At 37.0% G+C, this 14,759-nt stretch overlaps 1 protein-coding gene across 1 annotated transcript in view; it reads left to right on the forward strand.

Annotated features, from left to right (window-relative positions):
* The window catches only part of dgkh (diacylglycerol kinase, eta), an 83,006-nt gene that overhangs the window by 39,251 nt on the left and 28,996 nt on the right, over positions 1 to 14,759 (forward strand). Inside the window, exons 4-8 of the mRNA XM_016231093.1 lie at positions 778 to 882; positions 1,649 to 1,781; positions 10,287 to 10,393; positions 10,494 to 10,619; positions 10,705 to 10,807. Of these exons, the coding sequence (XP_016086579.1) occupies positions 778 to 882; positions 1,649 to 1,781; positions 10,287 to 10,393; positions 10,494 to 10,619; positions 10,705 to 10,807 (574 nt within the window). The remainder of the gene's footprint in view (positions 1 to 777; positions 883 to 1,648; positions 1,782 to 10,286; positions 10,394 to 10,493; positions 10,620 to 10,704; positions 10,808 to 14,759) is intronic.

A 14,759-nucleotide genomic window follows, 5' to 3' on the forward strand; every position in this document is an offset into this window, starting at 1 on the left:
CAAAAGTCTTAAGGGTTTGAACGAGAGTGAGTAAATGATAACAGAATTTTCATTTTCAGAATTTTCACTCAGAAATTTCAAGTCAAGCTTATTGAGCTATAAAAGAGCGACATCTGAGGATCGAAAATCAGATCAAGACTGTAAATCGGGAATTCCCACAGTTTTATCCTGAGATAACTGGCCACCAAATGTCATATTTTGCATCGAACATTTCTAAAATATTGTAAATCTAAAATAAAAATGACCTAAATTAATCTCTCGCGTCTTTAAAACCAGAGTGGCCAAAATGAGAAAGTGATTTATGTAGGAATCTGCGCTGTTGCTTCGGTGCAGGTGGTAAGCTGTAATTCCCTAAAGACTGTATCACCTGCTTCACCACACGCTTTGCAGCGAAAACAATTGTTATGCTGCCGTGTGCATGTGGAGATGTTAAGGGTGGCGATATCAATAAATTATAGTGATATTAAAAGCGCAGGGGTTGACTCGCCTGGAGGCTGCCCCTGTTATGAAACAGGCTTTTAGCATTTTCTCGGGCTCTCCGCCTGTCAGCCTAAATCTCGCTCAAGCATCCAAAATGAGTCGAGAGGAAAAGACCTGAGGTGTGGAGGTGGCCGTTAAAGAGGAGACGAGGAGGAGGCGAGGGGTGGGTGGGGGGGTCTTGTCCCGAGCCTCGTCTTAAAGAGTGGGAAGGGTGAGATCTCATTGTCAGTCGCAGTCAGTCAGGCAGGCGGGTGAGACGCTCCGCTCTCATCTCCCCGGATCTCTGTCTCCCTGTAGGTAATTACACCGTTCCGAAGGCTTATCCTGTGCGCCGAGAACAGGAAAGAAATGGAGGACTGGATCAGCTCGCTGAAATCAGTTCAATCCAGAGAGCATTACGAGGTAAGAACGCTGTTTGACTTGAGTTGCATCTTGAACTATCACTGTTTTTCAAACACACTTCTAAGATGCATGCCTTAGAATCCCCTCAACTGTTTTCAATCAGGTCCTGTGTATTTCGCCACATGCTTTGGGTGTTCAAATCCAGCTTCTAAACATACCTACTTTCAGATTTCCTCTTCTCTTCTCATATGCATCTGAAATATTATGCATAGATATCATGTTATGTTTAAAATAGTTCTGGAAAAAGGTATTTTGCTCTGTTTGTTGTTGCTAATTGACCGACTCTAATTGTGCATGTGTGCATGTGGTGGTTTTTAACATCTGACACCAGTAAATGAAAGAGCGGACTGCAGTGTTGAGTGTTGACTGTACGCTCACTTTGATATGAGATGAAGATGGTTATGTAAGACTCTCAGCCCCCGTGTTCTGCAATACCACACCCAGAACTCCAGCGCTCCGCTGGCACCCCTGACTGGGGGCACCGTCCTCCCTATTCAATTGTTTTAACATTCACGACGCATCAAACCGTCAACTGGCCTCTTAAATCACTGTTCTGTTCCTTTAGGGTACTGCAGGTAGATGCCCATGCCGGTGTGGTGTTGCATGCCGGAGGGTTGTGTGTCATACACCTGCGGCTGTTAAATGTGTGCCAGTCTGTGTGATGCATGTTTGTGTATGAGAGCTGAAAAATTTAGCCTTTGTTTTAAGGGCTCTGAAAAAGTCTTATCCTGGCACTGCCAATTTGTCTTAACTTCTCCTTTGCTAGACGGCACAGTTTAATGTGGAACATTTCTCAGGGATGCACAACTGGTATGCCTGCTCCCACGCTCGCCCTACCTTCTGTAACGTCTGTCGGGACAGCCTCTCAGGGGTCACTTCTCATGGCCTCTCTTGTGAAGGTAGGTCTCTGTTCATCTCTCTCGGCTTCTCAAACCCGTGTGTCGGATAATCCCTCTTTAATTATGAAGCTGCTTCACTCAGCTCGCTGTCCTTCCCCAAAGGTGTAATTTTTTTATCAGAGTTGGTCAAGGGTGGTCAGGGATGGCTCAGGGCTGCATTAGAGTGGATTGCACTGGTCAAAGCTACTTAGTGCAGAAGCACAGCTAATTGAGATGGGGAAAAGATCTGGACAGAAACACAATGTAATAATAAATCGATACACTGACGCCGGGTATCTGTCTTTTATTTGTTTATAATTTCCACTTCAAGGATATGATGTGTTTGCTTTTTATATTAAAATGCACATCAATCAGATAAAAACGGTTGAGATTGCAGATATAAAAATCCTTTTCAAGCAGGTATACTGAACACTCCACCTGTCTGCCGCAGAACCACTTTTAAAGTCAACTTCAAACACCAATCACAGCCAACTGTGCTTCAGTAATCTGACATCTTTTTTGAATGAAATAGGATATTCAACGATAATTAGAATGGGCTTGTAGAATGAGATTGGATTTGATCTGTCTGGAATTTTTGGGATCTTATAAAGGGGGAATGGAAGGGAAGGGTTGAAAAGACGGATTGAAGGTGAATTATTGAAAAGTAAAAGGTTTTTCTGGTTAATTTCAGTAGTTAGATCCTACTGTTAGATGCTACACCATATGTGGGCATTTTTCAGCTGATGGTAGTTCAAAAGCAGCTGTGTATTAGAAAAAAACAACAACAAAAACAATGAAAACAAAAAAAAATAATATTTATATTATATTATATTACCATTAACTAAAAGTAAAAGAAAAAAAACATAAAAAAATCATTAATTAAAACAAAATAAACATTAAGTGAAAAAAAATATATATATATATATATATATATATATTTGAAAAAAGTCAAACTTAAAATTGTTTTATTTCAGCTAGTTGCTAAGACAACATTTGTCATTTTCATTTAGATTAACTTGAAGTACTAAAATATCCAAAACTAAATAAAAGTAATAAATAAAAATGTATATATATATACGATATACGATACGATACATTAAAGATACATATGAAGCAGCTACTGATGCGATAGGATTCACCCCTGTTACGATGCAGTGCGATCCGATTTTGATTCGATTCAATTCAACACAATGCGATTCGATGTAATACGATGCAATGGAGAAAATATGATCACTTTTAATGCCTCGAGGCCTGTTTTATAAAACACATTTATCAAATAAGCCAGGCTTATTTCAGTTAGTCTGACTCATTGTCAAATGATTTGGTTCCATAAAGCAAATTTAACATCAAGCTTAGTCACTGTGGCAACTTATGCTGGGAAAGTAACCTGGTCTAAAGCAGGCTGTCAGACTAATATGTTCCTCTAACACTGACCAATAGGAAAGGAATTATATTACCACTCTCTCACATACTATTATTTGACTTTTTTTACAGTTTCTAGCCGTGCAGCCTTTCTCTCTGGTTTTATGACAGCTGCACCTTTTATAGTTTGCGGAACAGATAGCAGAACATTAGAACATTAGAACAATCTAAAATTATTCTTTAAAGCATTAAAATAACTAAATTAAAAGTTAAAATCACTGAATTAAAAATAAATAATGAAGAAACGATAAGAAACACACATTAACTCATTTGAGCTTAATAATTAGGACTGTACTAACTTACATTTGATTTACCTATTACAATAGTCCCTTTACAGTTACTGCTACTCATATACTCTTACTCATAAAAATACACTTACATGTAGGTTTAAAAATCTACAAAAGACACATTTAATGTCCAACAACAAATATTTTAACAAAATGTATATTTTACTCAAAATTATTGCGCTCCGTTTGTTTAGCGCACATGCGTGCAGCTGCGGTCGTTGCTCTCGTGTAAGCCTCGCCCACTCCTGACAGCAAAAATTTATATATTTGCATGACTGTCTAACATTTACACATGGAGAATTCAACTGTGACATGTCCGTTATGCACAACGTCTCAGATGCATTAAACCGCACAGATATATTCGCTGTTAGCCATGGTGGATCGATTTGATCCATGATCGACATTAAGGGCTGCTTAAGAATAAGCGTGCATAAATTAGTGACATTGTGTGAACTTAATTTATTGTGTATGGTACCGCTTTAGCCCCGATTGACTTGTTCGATTATTTCAAGTCAGGTTTTGGACTTTAATCCCAGTTTTTCCTCGGGTCTCTCTGTAGTGTTGTGATTCGTCATATTCACGCAGCAGCAGCGGTGATGAGAGAGCGCGCTTGAGAAACAGTTTAGAGAGGAGAAATCAATCTACATATAAAATATTGGTCACTTTCTAAATAATAAAAGTATAGCGCATCCACTAGTAATTATATATAAATAAATATTTTTTTACTGATGCAAATATGTTAGAAACGATGCAACGCGAATCGCGATATAAATGCCAACTTGTAGCCGATGCACTCTTTTTAAACTTTTAATGCCCAATGCACAGAGCGAATTGGGGAATCTTCCCATCCCTAATATGTATATATATATATATATATATATGGAATATCATGAGTCAAATATGAATACACAATATGGACATACTTATGAATAAAAGGGTAATCTGTAAAATAAAATAAAATAAAAGTTGTTTAAAATACTGACAGAAATGATGACTAATCACAGCACCTAAAATATATATTTTCCCGTGTACATTCATGAACATTTTGTGTATTTTACAGCTTTTTGTTTGTTTGTTTTCATATAAAATCTTGATGTTGAAGTTTGTGGCTATTTTTGAGTTATGTCTAGAGTCACCTCTAAGTACATGCTGGCAGGTTAAAACACTCTCACTAAAAATACCACATCCAGGATCATGCATTATGCATGCTAATGGTGTGACATCATGTGGAAAGAGAGTGCTAATTACTTTCAGAGATATGCAGATGGTGCTCATTAAACTCGGCTGACTTTCATTGGCTCTCACATAGCAGGAAGTAAAAATAGTAAGCCTCTCACTCACGCCTCAGTTTTAATGAGAAATGCAAGTGAAACTCACACTGCTTTGTGAATAATACAAGCCTCGTCATCACTGCCATCCTAATGTTTCCAAATGTTGATTTTCCACCAAAACATCAAGACGCCATTTAGTACGACAGTTTCCTGGGGTCACGTTGCATTAGACAAAAGTGGATTTGTGTGGTTCTGCGTGTGGTCGCAGTGTTCTAGAGAGCAATAATTTAGGAGCACTTTGCAGTGCTGTTGTCACGGCGTTTGCGTTTCCAACAAGCAGACTCACTCCTGAGTATTAATTACTGTATGTGTTACTGTGGAAAGATGATCTCATTTCTTTCAACAAACCTCTCATTACCATCTTCAAACCCAAGATCCGCTTGCGTTCACATGGAAATTGCTTTTGTTTCGGCTATTCGCAGACAATGGCATTAGAGTGGACTACTGAGTGAACGAGAAAGATTATTTACAAAACTGATAATTGCAGTCCTGGATGCTGATTGTAGCATTCTAGCTGTGCTAAATTACAGCTACAGTAACAGTTGACTCTGGACTGTTTGTTCTGTGGATGGCCCTTAATGAATCTGATGAATAAAATAATGTTTAAATGCTTCCTTAATATTTTTATTAAATATGAACTGTTTTAAAAAATCAATAAGGTTAGTCTTTAGTCTAACTGTGTTAGTCTTTGAAAATATTCTGCTTTTAATATAATCTAATCTAATTTAATCTTTTAAGTCCTTTTGATAAGTTCTGACAGAAATGTGCATTTAAATGAATCTGGTCAGAAAAAAATGCTTGAGCTAAGCACTTTCATATTTCTTCCTGTCTTTTTGGCTTATTGGCAAATACAGGACGCTTTTTAGCAGTAATGCAACAAAATTAAAATATTTTAGGTCTGTAGTTCTTGCTTTATGTTTTCATCTTTCTTGCACTGTTACAATGTATTTGCTTCATTAACTGGCTAAATAGGTTGTATTTTCTGACATGCTTCATCAATTTTCATTAATAGTAGTACACAATACTATATGCGTCTGAATTAAATTGTACAATCAACATCCACAATGAAAAATTGTATCATTCCAACATGATTTGAAAGCAGCTATAGACACAGATGAAGCTTTTCTCAATATATAGTATCAAGTATGCATCATTATTTCGTAATCATTTCAGCTTATTGACTTCCAAAGTGGAGTTAATTGGTAATTAGTTCATATTCTTGTAAAATCAACACAAGCTTTATTTTTTAGTCGAGACCAGCTCATTCGAGTCTGAGTCCAGATCGAGACCCAAGTAGTTTGAGTCTGGATTAAGACCAAGACATGAAGAGGGTTGAGTCTGAGTCAAGACTAAGACTGGAGAATGGTTGAGTCTGAGTAAAGACCGATACTTAAGGTTCAGGGTTGAGTCGTAATCAAGATTGAAACCTATAGAGGGTTGAGTCTGAGTCAAAACCGAGACCTAAACAGAGTTGAATACGAGTCAAGACCGAGACCTGAACAGGGTTGAGTCGGAATCAAGACTAAAACCTAAAGAGGGTTGAGTCTGAGTCAAAACTGAGACCTAAACAGAGTTGAATACAAGTCAAGACTGAGACCTGAACAGGTTTGAGTCAGAATCAAGACTAAAACCTAAAGAGGGTTGAGTCTGAGTCAAAACTGAGACCTAAACAGAGTTGAATACAAGTCAAGACCGAGACCTGAACAGGGTTGAGTCGGAATCAAGACTGAAACCTAAAGAGTGTTGAGTCTGAGTCAAAACTGAGACCTAAACAGAGTTGAATACGAGTCAAGACCGAGACCTGAACAGGGTTGACCAAGACCTTGAAAATATGATTGTGGGCTCAGACTCTTGTCCGGTCTTACACCTAATCATGTTGGCCAAACAAGGCACTGGGAATTAACTTTGAAACAGGATAACAAAGGCCAGACATAAGTGTTCAGCTAGTCAGCAGCATACGTTTGATGCGCTGGTGTCCCAACAAATCTTCTTGACTAGCTTAACCAGGTTCGCCAGCCAGTTCTTAGCAGTTTGGTCCAGCATAGGAATTCATTCAGGCCTACACTGGTCTTTTCAGCAGGATTCACCAAGTTGAGAGACTTGAAGTTTAGAACAATCATTGCTGCTTATATTTCACTTCGATTTCCTGCAGCAGCCAATCAATAAGGATTGATGTGAGACATGGGCCCCAACAAAAGAGGCAAACTCGATATTTCTCACTCTCTAATTTGACAGAGACATCCTGTCCATTAGCAGCGCATCGTAAACAGTCTTACGTTCACTCGGCATTACTGAATTGTCTGTAAATGGTTTGCTAACAGGCCTGAAAATGACATTAGAGTGATTTATTGGAGATTTGTTTTCAGAGCCATGTGAAATGGTCTGAGCGTAGACCAGCTCTGATTACAAGATGAGAGCGGAGCTCAAGCGAGATGAAGCGCTCTCTGATTGGCATTATGATTCTCTGAAGAGGATGCGCACTCTCTCGTCTCGTCTCAATAGATGAGTCTCCTCATTTATTATTGAGGAACGGCATTGCAGAAAGTAGAAGTTCTCAGCGTCGGACATACCATAAGCGCTGGGCTTCCTTTCCTGTAAACAGCCCCGTTCAGCCCATGCAGTATCCATTCTGGTGCTGGAAAACGCTAGGAAGGAAACACTTTCTGTGGTGACTGTGTGGCGTCCCGGCTAGCAGGGCTTGGCTGGGCTAAATGCTCTTCTGCGCTGACGTGATTAGCCGTGTCACCACAAATCTGTGTAATCCTACAGGACATTAGAAGCCCCGGCAGCATATGGAGGCGTAATGCGCTCAGACACTGAGATGGGCTGATTTAACTGGATTTTATGCCTTTTCAGGGTCTGATTCTTGGACTGTGGGCGCCAGTCAGCCCTGCGTGTACAGAACAGCTCGGACCCTGAACGTACAGGATGTTTAGTGGTTCTCTTGTAGAGACATCTGCACTGATTGTGGCATCTATGTTGGGAAACAGCTGAGTATGCATTTTAAGTTCGTAGGATTGGAGGTGGCCACGATAATGTGCTGAAGCGTACATTATGGAGTAGGAAGCCAGCCAGCCAATCAATCAGCCACTTAATTCTCCTTCTGGAAACGACCAGATGAACATTGCTAACTTGATTAGACCTGCAATGCAATTTAATAGAGGAAATCAACAAAGAACTATCGGCCATTAGCTTATTGGACCTCACCCACACCACTGGTGAGGACAAAAACAGCGCCTGTGTGGTTTAGAGGTCGAGTGAGCTGAAAGTTTCCAGAATTTAGAAGAAATCAATACATAATTCAAAATGCTTTGTCATGACAGATAGAAAAATAAGACAACCAGTCTATTGTTTCCCTACTTTATAAAGACTCATAGAGTAATGGATGCTAATAGAGATTAGAAAAACTATTTTTTTTTTCAAACTTTGAAAATAGTAATGCATATGTTATTGCCAGTGCTGCACAATAAATGTAACTGGCTTACTCAGTGTCATTAAAGAAATGTACTTATTGAAAATGTTAATATTGGGAATATCAACATATATAAATGGAATTCTGTCATGACAACTCTCGGAGGGATTGGTATTGTAATGTACATGACAATGTTAATGTATTTGGTCTTGGCGGAATAGATCTGCTACGCTGCTGCTGCAGCAGAGCAAGTACCGAGACTAGCTACTGCCAAAACATCCAGAACATGCTGCTGTGAGCATGTAAGAAATATTGCTGCTGCAAATATAACATACATGAAATAACCCCCATCATATATGAATACATCGTAGCAGATCTATACAGGTGGAGCTGGGGAAGGTGGAGGGTTTCTGAAGCAAGCTGCAACTGCTACGGCAAGCTCTAGTCATATATTTGAATGTTGAGCTACCAATACAGGAGAGAACCAATCAGCTGTGCCATGTGATAAAGACACATTAAACTGATCAAAAGTGACAGTAACTGACAGACATTTATCTATGTCAAATAAATGCTGGAACTTTCTAGCCATCAAGAATTCTGAAGAAAAGAAAAAAAAATTCTAAGCTTCAAAATGTTTCTACAAAAATATTGAGCAGCACAACTGTTTTCAACATTGATAATAATAAAAATGTGTCTTGAGCATCAAATCAGCATATTAGCATAATTTCTGAAGAATCATGTGGCACAAAAGACGAGTAATGATGCTGAAAATTCAGTTTTGCATCACAGGAATAAATTACATTATAAAATACATTGCAATAGACAACAATTATTTTAAATTGTAATAATATTTCACAATTTTAATGTATTTTTTTATTTATGCATGCAGCCTTGGTTAGACTTTTAGGATTTTTTTAGGAAAATGAAAATGGGAATATCAAGGCAAAATCTACATATATAAATGGAATTCTGTCATGACAACTCTCGGAGGGATTGGTATTGTAATGTACATGACAATGTTAATGTATTTGGTCTTGGCGGAATAGATCTGCTACGCTGCTGCTGCAGCAGAGCAAGTACCGAGACTAGCTACTGCCAAAACATCCAGAACATGCTGCTGTGAGCATGTAAGAAATATTGCTGCTGCAAATATAACATACATGAAATAACCCCCATCATACATGAATACATCGTAGCAGATCTATACAGGTGGAGCTGGGGAAGGTGGAGGGTTTCTGAAGCAAGCTGCAACTGCTACGGCAAGCTCTAGTCATATATTTGAATGTTGAGCTACCAATACAGGAGAGAACCAATCAGCTGTGCCATGTGATAAAGACACATTAAACTGATCAAAAGTGACAGTAACTGACAGACATTTATCTATGTCAAATAAATGCTGGAACTTTCTAGCCATCAAGAATTCTGAAGAAAAGAAAAAAAAATTCTAAGCTTCAAAATGTTTCTACAAAAATATTGAGCAGCACAACTGTTTTCAACATTGATAATAATAAAAATGTGTCTTGAGCATCAAATCAGCATATTAGCATAATTTCTGAAGAATCATGTGGCACAAAAGACGAGTAATGATGCTGAAAATTCAGTTTTGCATCACAGGAATAAATTACATTATAAAATACATTGCAATAGACAACAATTATTTTAAATTGTAATAATATTTCACAATTTTAATGTATTTTTTTATTTATGCATGCAGCCTTGGTTAGACTTTTAGGATTTTTTTAGGAAAATGAAAATAACAAAGAATTATAATAGAGCCTGACAGAAAGCCAATCCATCAGAATGACAGATAATGATTATTTTTTGTACAGTGCTTGTCTACTCCACGTGGCCCCTGTTCTTTGATTAAAGAAATGAGTTAGTCTTCAATGTTTCCCTCAGTTGATCACTGTATATTGTGCAGTTTAATTTTAGCTTGATTTAGGAAGCATTTTCCAGACATCTTTTATCACCTCATATTTCTTCTGCAGAAATGAAAATACTTGATTGTCATAGAAGCAGCTCAAGGTTACTGCTGGCCAGACTCATAAGCAGTTTTCACATTACTCTCTTCCAGTGTGTAAATTCAAGGCCCACAAAAGATGCGCAGTCAGGGCCACCAACAACTGCAAATGGACAACGTTGGCCTCTATCGGCAAGGACATCATTGAGGACGAGGATGGGGTGAGTCTCATAAAGCCCGTGGTTCAGTGAGCTAATGCATAACCGTTGACTGAATAGCAGAACTGATGGTGTAAATTTTTATTACATTCTATTCTTGTAGATTGCGATGCCACACCAATGGCTGGAAGGCAACCTGCCTGTCAGTGCTAAGTGTGCCGTTTGTGACAAAACCTGTGGCAGCGTGCTGCGCTTGCAGGACTGGCGTTGTTTATGGTGCAAGGCCATGGTAAGAACTGCATATACCAGAATCCCTTATGACTACTTCAGTTCAGAGAGCTTGTGAACTCTAAAAGCTGTCTGTGCTTGGACAGGTGCACACGGCATGCATGGATCTCTACCCCCGCAAATGTCCCCTCGGCCAGTGCAAAGTGTCCATCATCCCCCCTACCGCCCTCAACAGCATCGACTCAGACGGTAAGACTTTTCTTTTCACAGGAGTGGTTTTGAGAGGGATTATTCTAGTCTACACGTAAATATTGATGAATATTAATTTAATGTGTTAATATTAATAATATTATCTTTTACAATAAATATGCTGTATTTAAATAAGAATAATTAAATTATTTTATTTAATTTATTAATTATTTTTATTTTTTAAATGAATATATTATTATTATTATATATATAAAATAAATTATTAATGTGCTAATATGTGCTAAATAATAATTTAATTTATTACTTTAATAATGATTTAATAATGACATATACATACATACAATAAATATGCTGTATTTGAGTGTAAATAATTAAAATGACTATTGTATTTATTCAGTTTTATTTTTAGTTATTATTTATTTATTTATTTATTTTAATTATCATTATTACTATTATTATTATTTAAGCAACCTTGAGCTCGGGAAAGATGTTTATAAATAACAAAATATTATCATTATTATTATTATTATCATTATTATTATTACTACTACTACTACATATGTCTTTGCCAAAACATTAATTGAATTAATAATTTAAATGATATTATTTATAAAATAAATGTGCTGTATTTGGGTGAGAATATCCCAAATATCATACTGTTTATTCGTCCTTTAATTTTTTTAATGAAATCATTATTATTATTATTATTATTATTATTAATATATATATATATATATATATATATATCTTAGAAAAAAGAAAGAAAGCAAGAATGAATTAATAAAAAAAGCTATAAAACAGGTTGTTCTGAGCGTCCACTAGCCTTTTTTTTACTGGTTATTTTAGATTTATTTATTTTTAATTTATTAATTAATTTTTTTCTTTTCTTTTTTTTTGGTCTTGGGAGAACTTTTCAGTTATTAAAGTTTCAGTGTGTTTTCATTGTACATGAAACCCTTTCATTTCAAAAGGTCAAGGTCACTTGAGGCCTTGAGGCCACTCAAGGCTGATTGCGTGCTTATGCATGATCCCGCTCTGAATATGATGTATGATTATGAATTGGCGTGTGTGTGCATGTGAAGTGGTGGGAGGAACTCAGGTAGAGGACTGCTATAGATGGAGCTCATTAGCTTTGCTAATCCCAGGTTGCACGAAGAGCAATATCTCTTTCATTATACCTCTGACCTCTTCTGATTTGATCATGCATATAGAATGTGTTTTTCCCCTTCTGAGAGACACTCTGTGCCCATGTTCCTTTATTTTTCTTTCCCATCTCTCCTGTATATGTCAGGGCGGTGTGGAAAGTCACTTTCCCTTAGAGCATCTTGTCCTGACGCATGTAAACACAACAGCCTCTGGTGGACCATGTGCTTGGAAAATTCAAGACGAGAGCAAACAAAAGCGCTCTTCCATAGCCAGCTCTCTCTTTCTCCATCTCTTTCTGCATTATTAACCTGCTGCTGAGGATTCATACCTTGCTTGTTTGCTCAGTCAGCCTGTGGTAGAGAATATGCCACTGATTTCCAGGAAATTGCACATTGCCTTTTATTGACAGCTGTATGAATGCTATTTAGAGCTGCTTCATTCTTAACAATAGGTGTAAAAATAGCTCAATGGCTTTGTCCGAAAGCTGAAAAAAAAGTGCTTAAAAAATGTAAATTTAGGGTGCTCAGAATATTGTAACATAAGGATGCATGATTAATCAAAATAAAACCGAAATCATGACATGACTGTGATTTAATTTAAAAAAGTGCTGTGTGTGTTCTTTTACACGCAAACAACTTGTGATCCAGTGTGTTTTTAAAATAATAATAATATAAATATATAATAATATAGATAAATAAATATTAATAATAATATAATCACAACATTTTGGCCAACTTGTGCAGCCTTACAATCAAGAATAGCAAATCTGGGGCTTTTTTAAAATCACAACAAGTTGCAATCACAACTTTTATCAGAAAAAAATTGCAATTAGATTTTGTGCAGCCATACGTTGCCATATTTGAATTCACTTATATGGGAAAATATTGTATATTTAATAGTTCATGCTCATTTGTCCTGTTTTAATTTTTTTTGCCTTTGTCATCATCTATTCTACTTAGTTAATCTTTAAAACATTACATTAAGTATTAATTTTAAACATTATTTATAATTAATATTGTACACTGTTAAAATGTTTTGCAAATCTCAAAATGAATATTAATTTTTCATGCTGTACATTATTATGTACATTATAATGTTGTGATTCCTAAATTCACTTGTAGCATTCAAAACGACTAGATTTTAGTTTCACTCTAACAGTGATTCATTGGCTGAAGTTTGCTTAGAGGTTCCTAGTTGACTGCAGCATCTAACCTAATCAGACAGCAGAAAACATTGAAAATTAATGACTTCTGATTGCTTTTTTGCTACAAATTACTGTCAGTTTAAATACACATAACATCACAATGCTTTGCATATACATGCCTTAAAGGAACACGCCACTATTTTTGAAAATAGGCTCATTTTCCAACTCCCCAAGAGTTAAACAGTTCATTCAATCCATTCAGCCGATCTCCGGGTCTGACGGTAGCACTTTTAGCTGTAGCTTAGCATAGATCATTGAATCTGATTAGACCGTTAGCATCTCGCTTAAAAATGACCAAAGAGTTTCTGACTCTTCTGTAGCTACATCGTGTACTAAGACCGACGGAAAATGAAAAGTTGCGATTTTCTTGGCCGATATGGCTAGGAACTATACTCTCATTCCGGCGTAATAATCAAGGAACTTTTCTGCCATGCCGTACCATGGGTGCAGCAGGCGCAATGATATTACGCAGCGCCTGAAAATAGGCTAACTTCCATCAACATAACCAACGTGACCACCTGCTTGCACAGGGAGCTACTACAGAGTCAAGTTTTAAATAGGAAAAATATAGAAACTCTTTGGTCATTTTTAAGCGAGATGCTAACGGTCTAATCAGATTCAATGAGCTATGCTAAGCTAAGCTAAAAGTGCTACCGCCAGACCCGGAGATCGGCTGAATGGATTCGAAAACGGTAAAACTCAACTGTTTAACTCCAGGGGAGTTGGAAAATTAGCCTATTTTCAAAAATAGTGGAGTGTTCCTTTAAGGTAAAGTTACATTTATCGTTGCTTGGCAAAATTTCACAGTAGAAATATAGTAATTTTAATAGGAATGTGCGTGTTCAGTTTTCCATGACGGCGAAAATGTCCATACACAGATTTCGCTCATGTTCAAGTTAAAATTCGCTGTGCTGATCAACAGAAAGCTGCTTGGTTTAAAAGTGGCTTCTGTGTGAGTTGTGCTTTATACATCACTACAGTATTGAGAATAAATAATGGACTTTTTGTAGGCCTATATGAAATTTCCCTGGAATATCACTAATGTGGCCACAAATGTAGAATCCGGTCTGAAACCAGTTACCTTTCATTAGCTTTATGTAAAAGTGCCATTTATGCCAAGGATGATAACTATAATGATTACTATAAGATCACATTTTAATATTCACTCAAATTCTATAGTGATGTCCACATCACAACTAAAGCTATAGAGGAACAATATCGCAGGAATCACTTTCAGAATGTTTTTTGTTTTCAGCTGATGGAACAATAAAACCATTGACAGCCAATTAGAATCCATCCAACTTTAAAGAGCTTGAGCATTTAAAGTGGTAAATGACAAAACTGCAGCACGCTGTTTATAATTAACATATGTTATCGTGTGTTGGTGTGGATGATAATATAGTTATCGCTATAGTTATCGTTCTTGGTGTCAATGGGTTTTAAGTAATTAGCAGCTTGGTTTCAGACACGACTGGTGGTTTCAGGCTTTTCATCTGGCCAAGTCAAACCTTGTGAGAGATGAGGACATCCACTATTGATCAGAACCTCAAAGGTCCTGCTACTTTAATTGGCGGAGCACATATCGGATATAGAGATTAGTTGGGGGCAGACAGAAATGTAATGAAAAATAGGAAAAATATA

The sequence above is a fragment of the Sinocyclocheilus grahami genome, unplaced genomic scaffold (genome assembly GCF_001515645.1).
Source record: "Sinocyclocheilus grahami isolate Dianchi unplaced genomic scaffold, SAMN03320097.WGS_v1.1 scaffold383.1, whole genome shotgun sequence".
Taxonomy (NCBI): domain Eukaryota; kingdom Metazoa; phylum Chordata; class Actinopteri; order Cypriniformes; family Cyprinidae; genus Sinocyclocheilus; species Sinocyclocheilus grahami.